The 14,988-nt window shown below is 42.6% G+C and overlaps 1 protein-coding gene across 2 annotated transcripts in view; it reads left to right on the forward strand.

Annotated features, from left to right (window-relative positions):
- The window catches only part of LOC105483682 (FYVE, RhoGEF and PH domain containing 6), a 132,768-nt gene that overhangs the window by 69,619 nt on the left and 48,161 nt on the right, over nt 1–14,988 (forward strand). For both annotated transcript variants that reach the window (XR_988481.2, XM_011744666.2), the window contains exons 6-8: nt 1,090–1,241; nt 4,945–5,101; nt 7,786–7,873. Coding sequence is in view for 1 of the 2 variants with exons in the window: in XM_011744666.2 (XP_011742968.2) it covers nt 1,090–1,241; nt 4,945–5,101; nt 7,786–7,873 (397 nt within the window). In the remaining variant the exon portion in view is untranslated. The remainder of the gene's footprint in view (nt 1–1,089; nt 1,242–4,944; nt 5,102–7,785; nt 7,874–14,988) is intronic.

Below are 14,988 nucleotides of genomic sequence, written 5' to 3' on the forward strand. Positions count from 1 at the left end.
AGCCAGGATGGTCTCAATCTCCTGACCTTGTGATCTGCCCGCCTCGGCCTCTCAAAGTGCTGGGATTACAGGCGTGAGCCACTGCGCCTGGCCACTTATTTGTGAAAAGTGTAAACCCTGGCGAATTTATTGAGAGGTTGGCAAGCGGGAGGGGAGAATTTCAGGTCCAGAGTTAAAATGTTTCATTAATTCTATATGCCAAATGCATTGCAAAAGAAGTTTTATGTGCAATATCTAATTAAAGTCTCATAACTATTATACTTACTTAGCAGATGAGGAAAATCAGTCTGGCCCGAGGAAACACAGTAAATAAGGAACAAGGGCTTGGATCCAGGATTCTGATTATCAAGCATGTGCCTGCCAATCACGGTGGCTCATGCCTATAATCACAGCACTTTGAGAGGCCCTAGTGGGAAGATTGCTTGAGCTCAGGAGTTCAAGCCAGTCTGAGCAACATGGTAAAACCTCGTCTCTACGAAAAATACAAAAATGAGCCTGGCATGATGGCACATGCCTATAGTCCCAGCTACTCGGGAAGTTGCCATGAGCTGAGATTGGGCCACTGTGCTCCATCCTGGACGACAGAGGGAGACCCACAACACATGCCTCTCTCCACATGCCTCACCTAGGATGCGCCAGCTGTGGGGAAATGATAACCAAAAGTGGACAGTGGGACTCTTAAATCCAGAATAAAATTAGCTAAGGTCTCCTGGGGACTTTTAAAATAAATGGATTGTGTTTATATTGATGGTATTGGAATAATTCTAAAGACTATTTAGAATTTTGTTACAATTTCCAGACATCTGCTTAGTATAATTGCTAAGTTTAGAGATCAAACTAAAAGGTTCAAGATAAATATGATTTGGTATGTTTGAATATCAAAGAATCGTCTCAGCCACGATTTTTTATTTTTAATTTCCTATCTAGGTGAGGGGGGTAGGAGGAAGGGGGTACTTTCGATTTGTAATTCTGCATGGGAAATACAGCTGTGCAATCCGTATCATTTTAGGAAAAAGGGGGACTGGGGATAAAAGCTTGTTATCAAGTTATATGTGTATGTATTGTTTTTCCTGCTCTGGACTGTAATAGGATTTCCGGGATGCAGTAGCTCATGCTTCCAGGCAACTTGGGAAACCAGTGATTGAGGACCGGATTCTAAATCAGATCCTATACTACTTGCCTCAGCTGTATGAGCTCAACCGGGATCTCCTGAAGGAACTGGAGGAAAGAATGTTGCACTGGTAAAAATGGACTGTTTTCAGATTTTCCTAGTGTTTCCAATTTTAGATGAAGCCGTAAGGGCCCCACATGTGACAGAGATGTATTGTTCATTACATTGAGTTGCTTCAATATATTGTCTTTGCAGTTACCCATAGATTGATTTTGTTGTGTTTTGTTTTGTTTTTGAGATAGATTCTCACTCTGTCGCCCAGGCTGGAGTGCAGTGGCACAATCCCGGCTCACTGCAACCTCTGCCTCCCCGGTTCCAGCGTTTTTCCTGCCTCAGCCTCCTGAGTAGCTGGGATTACAGGCGTGTGCCACCACGCCTTTCTAATTTTTTGTATTTTTAGTAGAGATGAGGTTTCACCATGTTGGCCAGGCTGGTCTTGAACTCCTGACCTCAGGTGATCTGCCTGCCTCAGCCTCTAGTGCTGGGATTACAGATGTGAGCCACCGTACCTGACCAGATTGATTATTTTCAGTGGCCCAAAATTCACAACCTTGGCACACCAAGCTCAATACTATTATTTTGAACAAATCTTTGGTAATGCTGCCTCAGAAGCAACATGCAGCCAATTTATATTTCTGTAGGTGAACTTGGGCAATCAAGGTTTTTGAGATTAAGTGTGGATAGATGCTGTATTCACATTGGAATAGTTTCTAAATGTTTTATTTACCTTCTGGAGCTGCAGGTCATGAAACTCCCTTTCCAGTTTTGAAAAAGAGGCCATTCACTGAAATAATAGGATGGTTGTTTTGGAAAGGCAATTTTTTTTCTTTTGAGATGGAGTTTCACTCTTGTTGCCCAGGCTGGAGTGCAATGGCGCGATCTCAGCTCACTGCAACCTCTGCCTCCCGGGTTGAAATGATTCTTCTGTCTCAGCCTCCTGAGTAGCTGGGATTACAGGCGCATGCCACCATGCCCGGCTAAGTTTTGTATTTTTAGTAGAGACGGGGTTTTATCATATTGGTCAGGCTGGTCTCTAACTCCTGACCTCAGGTGATCCGCCTTGGCCTCCCAAAGAAAGGCAAATTTATATATGTATGACATCCTTGTAGAAGCTGTAGATTTCAGAATAGGAAAAGAATACCAAAAGGTTAGTATTGGGAGCCACTTCCACTAGGCTGAAGAAAATAAGTATGCAGAGGCTTTGGTGACTTCTGTGGAAATAATGTAGAAAGATTGGTCTAGGAGGATTGAATTTATTGTTGAAGACCATGGGGAGCACAACATGATTAGAACAAGACAATAGTGTCACCTACTTTCACGATCAAAATTTCTCTAAGCTTTCTTTATATATAAACCAGAAAAGTACCTCTGCTTGTTTTGGAAATATCTTGCCTCTATATGTTGGGTAAATATGGCACATAAGCAATTTATACTTAGCTGTTGCCTAAGTATAAAATAACACACAATTAAGGACTGAGGATTGACTAAAATGTAGTCTTTAAAGGTCATGATAGGCCGAGCGTGGTGACTCACGCCTGTAATCCTAGCACTTTGGGAGGCTGAGGCAGGTGGATCACTTGAAGTCCAGGAGCTCGAGACCAGCCTGGCCAATATGGCAAAACCTCATCTCTACTAAACTTATAAAAATTAGCCAGACATGGTGGCAGATGCCTGTAATCCCAACTACTTGGGAGGCTGCAGTGAGCCAAGATTGTGCCACTGCACTCCATTGTGGGCGACAGAGCGAGACTCCTTTAAAAAAAAAAAATGTCATGATAGAAATAAAATATAATTTGCCAGGCGCTGTGGCTCACGCCTTTAATCCCAGCATTTTGGGAGGCCAAGGCAGGCAGATAAGCTGAGGTCAGGAGTTGGAGACTAGCATGGCCAACGTGGTGAAACCTTGTCTCTACTAAAAAATACATGTTTTTTTTTCTTGTTTTAAATTTAAAAAAAAAAAAAAAAAAAAAAACACCACAAAAAATGGGGCTTATTTGCTTCCGATCTTTTTTTTTTTTTTTTTTTTTTTGAGACAGAGTTTCACTCTCTTGCCCAGGCCAGGGTTCAGTGGTGTGACCACAGCTCACTGAAGCCTTGACTTCGTTGGGCTTAAGTGATTCTTCTACCTCAGCCACCCAGGTAGCTAGGACTGCAGGCATGTGCCACCATGCCTGGCTAATTTTTTAGATTTTTTGTAGAGACAGGTTGCTCTGTGTTTCTCTGGCTGATCTTGTGCTCCTGGGCTTAAGTGATCCCCTTGCCTCAGCCTCCCAAAGTGCTAGGGTTACAGGCATGAGCCCCTGCACCCAGCCTCATTTTCTATTTATTAAAATATTTTTCTCTTAGGCTTCAAGTCAATACATATTCTTTGGTGTTAGTTGACTTTCTGAAATAACGTTTTTCCATTGACTTTTAACAACAATTGATGAAATATTTTATTTTCACATTCAAGAAGGTTTGCATATCTACTGTGTGCTAGTCTGTGCTCTCAGTATGCAGAGGATATCACAGTGCACAAAACAGACATCCTGCTTTCATGGAGCAGACATTTAATAGGGGAAGGACCAGATAAATAGACAAGAAGCAGTTTCTGAGTTGCAGAGACCTGAAACAGGATGCTGTGGTAGCGAATGAAGCTTGGGTGGTCAAGGAAAGCCCTCTGTGAAGGTGGTGTATTCATTACAGTGACATCTGAAAGAAAAGGAGGAGCCAGCCAGGGTTCTATATTTCCAGGCATGTGGAACCATTAGTGGAAGTCTGCATAGTGGCAATTAATTCCATGTCTCCAAAGAAGATAAGGCCAGTGTGGTGGGAGATAAATGGGGAAGAGGAAGAGAAGTGTGACGGGTCAGAAAGGGCAGGCCTTTGTGTGCCAGGTAAGGAGTTTTTCTTCTTTTTCTTTTCTTTTTTTTTTTTTTTTTTTGAGGCAGAGTCTCACTCTGTCTCCCAGGCTGGAGTGCAGTGGCGCAGTCTCAGCTCAGTGCAACCTCCATCTACCAGATTCAAGCGATTCTCCTGCCTCAGCCTCCCGAGTACCTAGGATTACAGGCGCCTGCCACCACGCCCAGCTAATTTTTATATTTTTAGTAGAGATACGGTTTCACCATGTTGGCCAGGCTGGTCTAAAACTCCTGTTCGCAAGTGATCTGCCTATCTCAGCCTCCCAAAGTGCTGGGATTACAAGCATGAGCCACCGCGCCCAACCAAGGAGTTATTTATTTATTTATTTATTTTTGAGACGGAATCTCACTCTGTTGCCCAGGCTGGAGTGCAGTGGCGCTATCTCGGCTCACTTCAACCTCCCCCTCCTGGGTTCAAACGATTCTCCTGCCTCAGCTCCCAGATACCTGGGATTACCGACACGCACCACCATGCCCAGCTAATTTTGTATTTTTGGTAGAGACTGGGTTTCTCCATGTTGGTCAGGCTGGTCTCGAACTCCTGACCTCAGGTGATCTGCCTGCCTTGGCTCCCAGCGTGCTGGGATTACAGGTGTGAGCCACTGCGCCCAGCCCTGACAAACATTTTTTTAAGACTCTCTCCTTGTGCTGAAGAATGGTTTGGAGAGGGCAAGAATGGAAGCAGGGAAACCAGTGAGAGTCCAGGCAAGATGTGATGGTGGCAGTGGAAATGGTGAAAAGTAGGCATTTTGAGGTATGTTTTCCAAGAAAAGAAAAAAAGATAAGTTGATGGCTTAGATGTGGACTCTGCTTATCATTAGATATGTTAATCACTCTCTTTATATTTTTTGTGTATCTGTTCTCTGTCCATAGGACTGAACAACAAAGAATTGCTGATATCTTTGTAAAAAAGGGACCATATCTAAAAATGTATTCCACATACATCAAAGAATTTGATAAGAATATAGCCTTGCTGGACGAACAGTGCAAGAAAAATCCAGGTTTTGCTGCTGTTGTTAGAGAATTTGAGGTATTTGCTACCATCTAATGTTGAACACTTCTCTTTTTGTTGTTGAAACTTTAATAAGTTGCAGTCATGAAAACAAAGCTTGCAAACAAAAAAACGTTAAGAAGTAATCCCTTCAAAATCAAAGATGGAATTGAACAATTTAAATGGTGGGAAATCAAGCAATGTACGTGGCTTAATTTTGAAAATCTGTTATTGCACATGGGAATATTTTGACTTGGAAATAATTTTTTTTTTTTTTTTGAGACAGAGTCTTGCTCTGTTGGCCAGGCCGGAGTACAATGGCGCGTACAATGGCTCACTGCAACCTCCATCTCCTGGGTTCAAGCGATTCTCCTGCCTCAGCTTCCCGAGTAGCTGGGATTGCAAGCACGTGCCACCACACCCGGCTAATTTTTTGTATTTTTAGTAGAGATGGGGTTTCGCCACATTGGCCAGGCTAGTCTCGAATTCCTGACCTCAGGTGATCCACCCTCCTCAGCCTCCCAAAGTGTGTTGGGATTACAGGCATGAGCCACAGTGCCTAGCCAGAAAGAATATTTTGATGGGACTTTTTTAACTGTGGTAAAATACATATAACACAAACTTACCATTTTAACAATTTTCAAATATATAGTTCAGTAACGTCAAGTACTTTGACATTCTTGTGCAACCAGATCTCCAGAACTCTTTTCATCTTGCAAAACTGAAAACTCTATAGGCATTAAACATTAACTCTCCATTCTCTCTTCCCTCCCAGCCCTTGGCAACCACCATTCTGCTTTCTGACTCAATGGACTTGATTAAGGAACATTTCTTAACTTTTAATTTAACTTACTCTTTTATCCTAACAACTAACTTACAGTGATGGATGGGAAATAGAATTTATGTTTCCCTTTAGATAAATAAATAACATGGCTTTGGTGCCAAAGTTAAGAGAAAGTAATAACCTGTTTAGAGTATGTGTCAGCCAAAGCTTTGACTTTTGACTCATAGCTGTGAGTGTGGAACCCTGATTTAATTAGAGATAAAATCACAAGTCCCCTCTACCAATTTGGAGTAAAATTTGAGTACTGTATTTTAATACTTTTTTCTCTGTTTTGAAGGTTAAAAGATCAGTGAATTCCAGTCACACAAGACTAGAAATAAAACAGGTTTTTTTTGTTTGTTTGTTTTTGTTTTTGTTTTGGGATGGAGTCCACCTCTGTCACCCAGGCTGGAGTGCAGTGGCGTGATCTTGGCTCACTGCAACCTCTGCCTCCCAGGTTCAAGCGATTTTCCTGCCTCAACCTCCCAAGTTACTGGGATTTCAGGCGTGTGCCACCATGCCCAGCTAATTTTTGTATTTTTAGTAGAGACAGGGTTTCACTGTGTTGGCCAGGCTGGTCTCGAACTCTTGATCTCATGATCCACCCACCTTGGCCTCTCAAAGTACTGGAACTACAAAACCACCTCACCCGGCTGAAATGAAAAGTTTTAAAAATATTATGGTATTGCTGATTTCTGATTTGTGCAGTAGACAAATAATTAAACTTTAAAGTCATCTGTAATTTTTTCTTCTTTTCCTCTCCTCTGTTGTCTTTGTGCTATCAAAAAACAAAGTGTGATGTAATTGTGGCAAGTGATGATTGACCCAGGTTTTGGTAAGAGTCCAGTGAGTTGTTGTGTTACCTTGTTAACAAAAGAAAACAGGGAACCATAAGGCCGGGAGAATTAGCCATCTGGGTTAATGATGCTTGAAGGAAAGATATTTTCTTAACATGAATTATCATTATAATTTTGTAATCACTCTGTGTACCAGACAGTGGTGGTACATATTTAGAAAATTATAAAAGTCTGAGCAAATCTGACAAAACTTATCCACCAACTTGCGCTATGTTAGAAGCATGACATTGTTTTGTAGTTCTTAGGATGCAGGGACATTTTCACTTGGCCTTTTTGATGCCACCTTACAGTAAACTCTTAGGTTGGAGAATGAGGGTGAGGCTCAGGAATGGGCAGAGATAGATGTCTGTTGTACATACTAAGAAAGAGAGGTTTCAAGGGATAACCAAATGTCTTTGTATTCAAGCCAAAATGGGGTTCCACAATCGATGTTCCTATAAACGCTGTGATTTGGGGGCTATCTTTTTATAAGGCCATTCATCTGCAAAAGACTTTTACATTCTTCAGACTTCTTAAAGAAGGGATACTTAGCAAGGCCACTTTTCAGGTTATCTTTACTTTCTACAGTTCTCCCCGCCACCACCATTATTTTGACTATATTGACCACAAGGCTCTGATTATTATTAGAATCCAATTCCTGGCAGTTGTATTTCTGCTGCCATATTTTGGGGGCCATGCATTTCCTTGGTCCATTGGGATTTGTTTGTATTTATCAATACAAGTGGGAGCTGCTGGGTAGGGTGGGCTCTAACTAGCCTAGGACCCAGACTGTGGCTACCACGCTCTTTGTGAGGGTTGTTAACAAGTTTTCCTAGGAGCAAGTGATTTCAGGGACTGCCTACAGGAAAGGGTGGAGGTTGGTTGTCAGTCTGGCTGGGGTTCACTCTCAGTGTGTCTAACAGCTGTACCTTAAAAGAGAGCCTCTCTCCTAATCTCCTTCCAGAGTTGCTTGATGTTTAAAGTTTGGTTTCCTGAGCACTTGAATCCGGGTCCCTTGCTTCTTAGAAAACACTGTGTTTATTTTGGATGCCTTCTCCTTTCAGATGAGCCCTCGCTGTGCTAATCTGGCCCTCAAGCACTATCTGCTGAAGCCGGTTCAGAGGATCCCCCAGTACAGACTGTTGCTGACAGGTGGGCTTCTCCAGCATTTTGCCAACCACCCAGTTGGTTTATCCATCGTCCAACTCTTCTTGCCTTTATGAAACTCTGCCTTTCCTAAGAGTGCCTCTTTTTGTGTATCACCCTAGTCACCATGTTGCCTAATATGTGGATTTGTAGATTGCTTATGTACCTCACATATACAGTTGTCTGAACTGAACAGCTTTCGGTTCTTTGATCATCCATCCATGTGTGCATTTTCACCCCAGGGCATTCATATATGTAGCTATTTTTTATTCAGAACATCTTTGACCATCCCAAGCCCATATCCCTGCATCATTTTACCTGTCTAATATTAATTCCAAGAAGGTACTTTTGCTAGGTGCAGTGGCTCATGCCTGTAATCCCAGCACTTTGGGAGGCTGAGGCTGGCAGATCACGAGGTCTGGAGTTCGAGACCAGGCTGACCAACATGGTGAAACCCTGTCTCTAATAAAAATTCAAAAATTACCTGGGTGTGGAGGCGCACACCTGTAATCCCAGCTACTCAGGAGGCTGAGGCAGGAGAATCTCTTGAAAACGAGAGGCAGAGGTTGCAGTGAGCTGAGATTGTGCCATTGCACTCCAGCCTGGGCGGGCGACAGAGCAAGATTCTGTCTCAAAAAAAAAAAAGAAGGTACTTTCCCCAATTACTCAAGAATGGAGTTTAGAGGGTCACTCCCACATATTTATATAGCACTATCATAGCCCTAGTTACTTGCCTCAGAAGGTCGTTATAAGGTTTGATTAATGAGCTAAATGTGGACAGTGCTTAGAATAGTACTATAGCTGGTGCAGTGGACACGCCTGTAGTCCCAGCTACTGGAGAGGCTGAGGTGGGAGGATCTTTGAGCCCAGGAGTTGAGACTATCCTGGGCAACATAGTGAGACCGCTGTCTAAAAAAAACAGGAATAATGCTTTAATTATAACAAGTTCTAGGCTGGGCGGGGTGGCTCACGCCTGTAATCCCAGCACTTTGGGAGGCTGAGGTGGGCGGATCACAAGGTCAGGCATTCGAGACCAGCACGGCCAAGATGCTGAAACCCCATCTCTACTAAAAATACAAAAGTTAGCCGGTAGTAGAGGGCACCTGTAATCCCAGCTGCTCGGGAGGCTGAGGCAGAGACTCACTTGAACCCGGGAGGCAGAGGTTGCAGTGAGCCGAGATCGCACCACTGCACTCCAGCCTGGGCGAAAGAACGAGGCTCTGTCTCAAAAAAAAAAAAAACAAAAAACAAGTTCTACTAAGTATTAGCTTCTACTGTTATTAGTAATAGTATTCTTATCCTGATGGTTATTTCCTTATCATGATAATAGTCTATCTTCTACTAGACTGTAAGCTTCAAGATTATAGAACTATGTCTGTTTAGTAAGGAAAAAAGAAGGAAAGAAAAAAGCAAAAACACTATGTTTGAGTGAAGGAACATGCTGTAATCAGGCCTTTGTATTCACTGGCTCTTTAAATCCTTACCATAGCCTTGCAAATACCAGTTTAATCTTCACAGATGACATAACAGGTTTATTGAGATTACGTGGTTTAGTATCACAAAAAGACAAGTGTAGTCTCAGTACTAAACATAGTTACCCAACACCTACTACTAGGTTCTCTGGAATATTTGCTGAACTGTATTGGATGTACAGTGACTTAATATGCGTATATAATATGCCTTAAAATTGTATCAAGACGGACAAGAACATCAAAACTGTGGCCACGACCGTAAAGTCAATGTGTTGTAATTTTCTATAAGTAAATTTGGAGGTACTTGGTTTCTGTTACTCTCCTTAATAAATGGTGTGTTTGGTTTTCTTCTTTACTTTGCTCTCTTAAGCCAAGAGCTATATTGGAGGTAATAGGCGAATCCTGAAAAACCAGGATTTCCTCATTTCTCTTTAGGCAAAGGTTTCAGCACTTCACAGCTTGCCTAGTGACAGACTGCTCAAGAGGAAGACCTACCTTTTAGCCCCAGGACAGGCTGGAGTGCAGTGGTGCCATCTCGGCTCGCTGCAGCCTCCATCTCCCAGGTTCAAGCGATTCTCCTGCCTCAGCCTCCAGAGTAGCTGGGATTATAGACATGTGCCACTATGCCTGGCTAATTTTTGTATTTTTAGTAGAGATGGGGTTTCACCATGTTGGCCAGGCTGGTCTCGAACTCCTGACCTCAAGTGATCTGCCCACCTCAGCCTCCCAAAGTGCGGAGGTTACAGGCATGAGCCACCACAACTGGCCCTTAATTTAAATTTCTAACTATGAATCAGGCACTAGATTTCTCTCTGGAATGACATAAAGCCAACTGAATAATTTAAGGATATCCTGTCCCTCTGTACTTTCTTCTGCTTTTGGCAGAGATTTAGAATACACAGGACAAAGGGAAGTACTGATACACATGTTGTGTTTTTGCTAGATAAATTCAGTGCTGTCATAAACCAGCTATTGAATGGTGTAGGCTCTTTCCACAGCTGTCAAATGAAGTACTGTTTTCAGTGGCAAAAGACAGCTATGGTTTCAAATGGGAGGGGAATGGAGCAAGAATCTGAAAATTTAATGCACAGATTAATTTTTACATTTTATTTATTTATTTATTTATTTTTTGAGACAGAGTCTTGCTCTGTTGCCAGGCTGGAGTGCAGTGGCCCAATCTCAGCTCACTGCAACCTCCGCTTCCTGGGTTCAAGAGATTCTCCTGCCTTAGCTTCCCAAGTAGCTGGGACTATAGGTGTATGCCACCATGCCCAGCTAATTTTTTGTATTTTTAGTAGAGACAGGGTTTCAACATGTTGGCCAGGATGGTCTTGATCTCTCAACCTCGTAATCCACCTGCCTTGGCCTCCCAAAGTGCTGGGATTAACAAGCATGAGCCACAGCGCCCAGCCATATTATTTATTTTATTTCACACACTATGACTGTTCTAAGGAGTGAAAAGTCTACATGTGTCAAATTTAGGTTTCATGCTTAGTTTGTTTTTGATTGAGAAAGGGTGAAATGACAAAGGCAGGTTTTGTAAAAGTCTGTTCACTAAAATAGGTTTTTTTTTTTTTTTTTGAGACAGAGTCTCACTCTGTCACCCTGGCTGGAGTGCAGTGGCCAGATCTCAGCTCACTGCAAGCTCCGCCTCCTGGGTTTACGCCATTCTCCTGCCTCAGCCTCCCGAGTAGCTGGGACTACAGGCACCCGCCACCTCGCCCGGCTAGATTTTTGTGTTTTTTAGTAGAGACGGGTTTCACCGGGTTAACCAGGATGATCTCAATCTCCTGACCTCGTGATCCGCCCGTCTCGGCCTCCCAAAGTGCTGGGATTACAGGCTTGAGCCACCGCGCCTGGCCACTAAAATAGGTTTTAACAGGTTCAGTGGCCTATGCCTGTAACCCAGCAGCTCAGGAGGCTGAACAGGGAGGATTGCTTGAGCCCAGGAGTTCGAGGCTGCAGTGAGCTGTGGTCATGCTACTGTACTTCAACCTAGGTGACAGTGAGAATTCCATCTCTTTTAAAAAAAAAAGGAAGAATTTTGTTCTATAACACCAACATCATGTGAGCTTGAAGTTATTTTTAGTTTGAGCTACCTCTTATTTAATCTTAGATTGGAAAATCTTTTCCATTATTTATTTATTTTTTAATTAATTAATTATTATTTTTTTTTTTTTGAGACAAAATCTTGCTGTGTTGCCCAGGCTGTAGTGCAGTGGTGCAATTTCAGCTCACTGCAGCCTCTGCCTCCCAGGTTCAAGTGATCCTCTTTCCTCAGCCTCCCAAGTAGCTGGGATTACAGGCACCTGCCACCACACCTGGCTAATTTTTGTATTTTTAGTAGAGACATGGTTTTGCCATGTTGGCCAGCCTGGTCTCAAACTTCTGACCACAGATGATCTGCCCATCTTGGCTTTTCCATTCGTTAATTGATGCACAATACCTTATATATAGTAGGCCCTCAATACTGGTGGATTTGGGAGGGGGGGAAAGTGATGAATGGCCTGGTAAGGCCACAAAATCAAGACTAAAATTAAAGAAAGAACATAGACTTTGTATTCTTCATCCTGTGCCTTTTTTTCCATTGATTAAGATTCTTTCCTTCCTCCAAGCCTGACCTGAAATCAGGTCAGAAGTCCATTCACTTTGTAGCCATCTCTGATTGCTTCTGTTCTCCAACCTTGAGCTCAGGGAGCGTGTCTTATATCTATGATTTAGTGGCCTCCAAAATATCTGAGTCAGTGTGGGATATGTTGAAGCTGCTCAGGAAATAATTTAGACTGGTTTTAAGCTAGGTTTAAAACATCTTGCCAGGTGTGGTGTCTCACGCCTGGAATCCCAGCACTTTGGGAGGCTGAGGCGGGCCGATCACCCGAGGTCAGGAGTTCGAGACCAGCCTGACCAACATGGAGAAACCCTGTCTCTACTAAAAATGCAAAAATTAGCCAGGCATGGTGGCACATGCCTGTAATCCCAGCTACTCTGGAGGCTGAGGCAAGAGAATTGCTTGAACCCAAGAGGCAGAGGTTGTGGTAAGCCAATATCACGCCATTGCACTCCAGCCTGGCCAACAAGAGCGAAACTCCATCTCAAAAAAAAAAAAAAAAAAATCTCATTAGCCAAAATGTTTTTAGTTCAAAGAACGACATTGAGACAACGTTTTGGAGATCTAAGGTGTATTAGAGATGATATCTTCTCCTAAAAAGAAAGGCACAAGCAGAAAGGTGAAATGTTCTCCCAAGCCTACACAGCTTAATTGAAGCACCTATATTCCTAAAATCCTAAGGATATTCCTATAACCTTGCAGGTCAATACTAAAGATTGGCTTTTTTATTTTTGTATTTAAGTGATCTATCCTGTTAACTGATGCTTTTTATTTTTACTTAAAATTTTCTGATTTTTCGGCCGGGCGCGGTGGCTCAAGCCTGTAATCCCAGCACTTTGGGAGGACGAGGCGGGTGGATCACGAGGTCAGGAGATCGAGACTATCCTGGCTAACATGGTGAAACCCCGTCTCTACTAAAAATACAAAAAACTAGCCGGGCGTGGTGGCAGGCGCCTGTAGTCTCAGCTACTTGGGAGGCTGAGGCGGGAGAATGGCGTGAACCCGGGAGGCGGAGCTTGCAGTGAGCCGAGATCACGCCACTGCACTCCAGCCTGGGAGACACAGCGAGACTCCGTCTCAAAAAAAAAAAAAAAAAATTTCTGATTTTTCTAATACTGATTTTTGTAATGTTCTGATTACTGTCTACTTTGCAAGATATGTCTACTGTTGCTATGAAAGTACTGCTGTCTGGGCCCTGAGATTTTTTTTTTTAATAAATTTCATGTAGAAACAGGGTTTCCCCATGTTGTCCAGGCTGGTCTCCAACTCCTGGGGTCAAGTGATCATCCCACCTTAGCTTCGCAAAGTGCTGGCATCACAGGCCTGAGCCACTGGGCCCAGCCTGAGATTTTTTTAAGTTGGATTTTAAGTCTTAAATTTGCATCTTTCAAACATGTTAATTACTTTGGATAATAAAGCTCGAATGATTTAATCCTCCAACAACCTTGTGAGGTAAGTACTTTTATTTCCATTTTGGAGTTTGGATTGATTCCAAATGCACAGTATATACAAGAGCAGACAGGAGTGGTACTTCATTCATTTGAGGCAACTCCTGGCAACTTTAAGTTTCAGGCTGAGAAGGGGAAGGAGTCAGTACTCCTGATTCAATGTTAAGTAGGTTTGTGCCTCCCACTGAGATAATGCATAGATGATAAGATAAGATGGTTTCTTCTGGAATCCTTTTAGAAAAAATCAGTGGAAATTCCCAGATAGAGCAGTCTATCACTGCTGTTCAAATAACCATGTTATTGTCTTGCAGCTTTTTCTTTCCTGTACTTACTTTAGATTTCTATAGGGTATTCTATTTAGGCAATCTCTTCCTGCATTGTAGTAAAAAACTTATACCTACATTCTTGTTAGTATTTTTTTAAGATCAATTCAAATCCAGATCTAAAAGAATGCATATAGTTGTATAACAAAATCATTGATTTATGTAATTTAAGCCTAAATATTTGTGTGTTTTGGCTGGGCACGGTGGCTCATGCCTGTAATCCCAGCACTTTGGGAAGCTGAGGTGGGCAGATTGCTTGAGCTCAGAAGTTGGAGACCAATCTGGCCAACATGGTGAAACGCTTTCTCTACTAAAAATACAAAAAGTAGCTGGGCGTGGTAGCATGCGCCTGTAATCCCAGCCACTCAGGAGACTAAGGCAGGAGAATCACTTGAACCCGGGAGGTGGAGGTTGCAGTGAGCTGAGATTGCACCACTGCACTCCAGCCTGGGTGACAGAGCAAGATTCTGTCTCAGAAAAAAAAAAAAAAAACTTGGAAATTTTACTTTTGTATTGGCTACTCAAGGCCAGTTTATCAGGCTGGATCCTATTTGAAGCTGGGAAGAAGGGGAAGAAAATAGACACTGCTATCAGAGCAGCCTTAACTTACACCATTGCTTATCTTTCTCATCTCTTCAGGGTAGAGACCATCTTTATTATCCTATCCCAGTGTCAGGCATAGATCCTGGAACACATCAGGGACTCAGTCAACTGAAAGGTGTAGTTAGGGAAAGGGAGAGTTGCTCTTTTTTATAAGGTCGAGAATCTCCATACAGTAGCAGCAATGAGTGTTGGATGGATGGATGGATGGATGGGTGGGTGGATGGATGGATGGACGGATGGATTAATAAATGTTTAAAAGCATTCTTTCAGTCATCCAGTCACAAAATTATGGAAAGGACTGAAATCCTCCCCTTTTCTCTTTCCTCCCTGTAGAATCTGCCAGCAAATTTTCCTCCACCTCTAGTTTCTGCTCCTTCTATTTCTTTGTTATGCTCCAGGACAGGCCCTTCTAAACTCATGCCATTTTATAGCAATATTTTGCTGGTGGTCATGCTACCTCTTACACCACACCTCCATGTAGCCTAGTACAGTTACTGCCTAATTTATCTTCCAAGGATACACTTTCATTCTGTTTATTAGAAAAGTTGAAAACCCTCTTATTCCTGGTATAAAGACCACAATTTATAACCCAGAATTACTTGAACCTTCTTTTCCTTTGGTCTAGCTATAGTAGGTTTCTCGCTGTCTCCTGAAAGCTGTCCTTCAA

This window comes from Macaca nemestrina, chromosome 10 (genome assembly GCF_043159975.1).
Source record: "Macaca nemestrina isolate mMacNem1 chromosome 10, mMacNem.hap1, whole genome shotgun sequence".
Classification (NCBI taxonomy): Eukaryota; Metazoa; Chordata; class Mammalia; order Primates; family Cercopithecidae; genus Macaca; species Macaca nemestrina.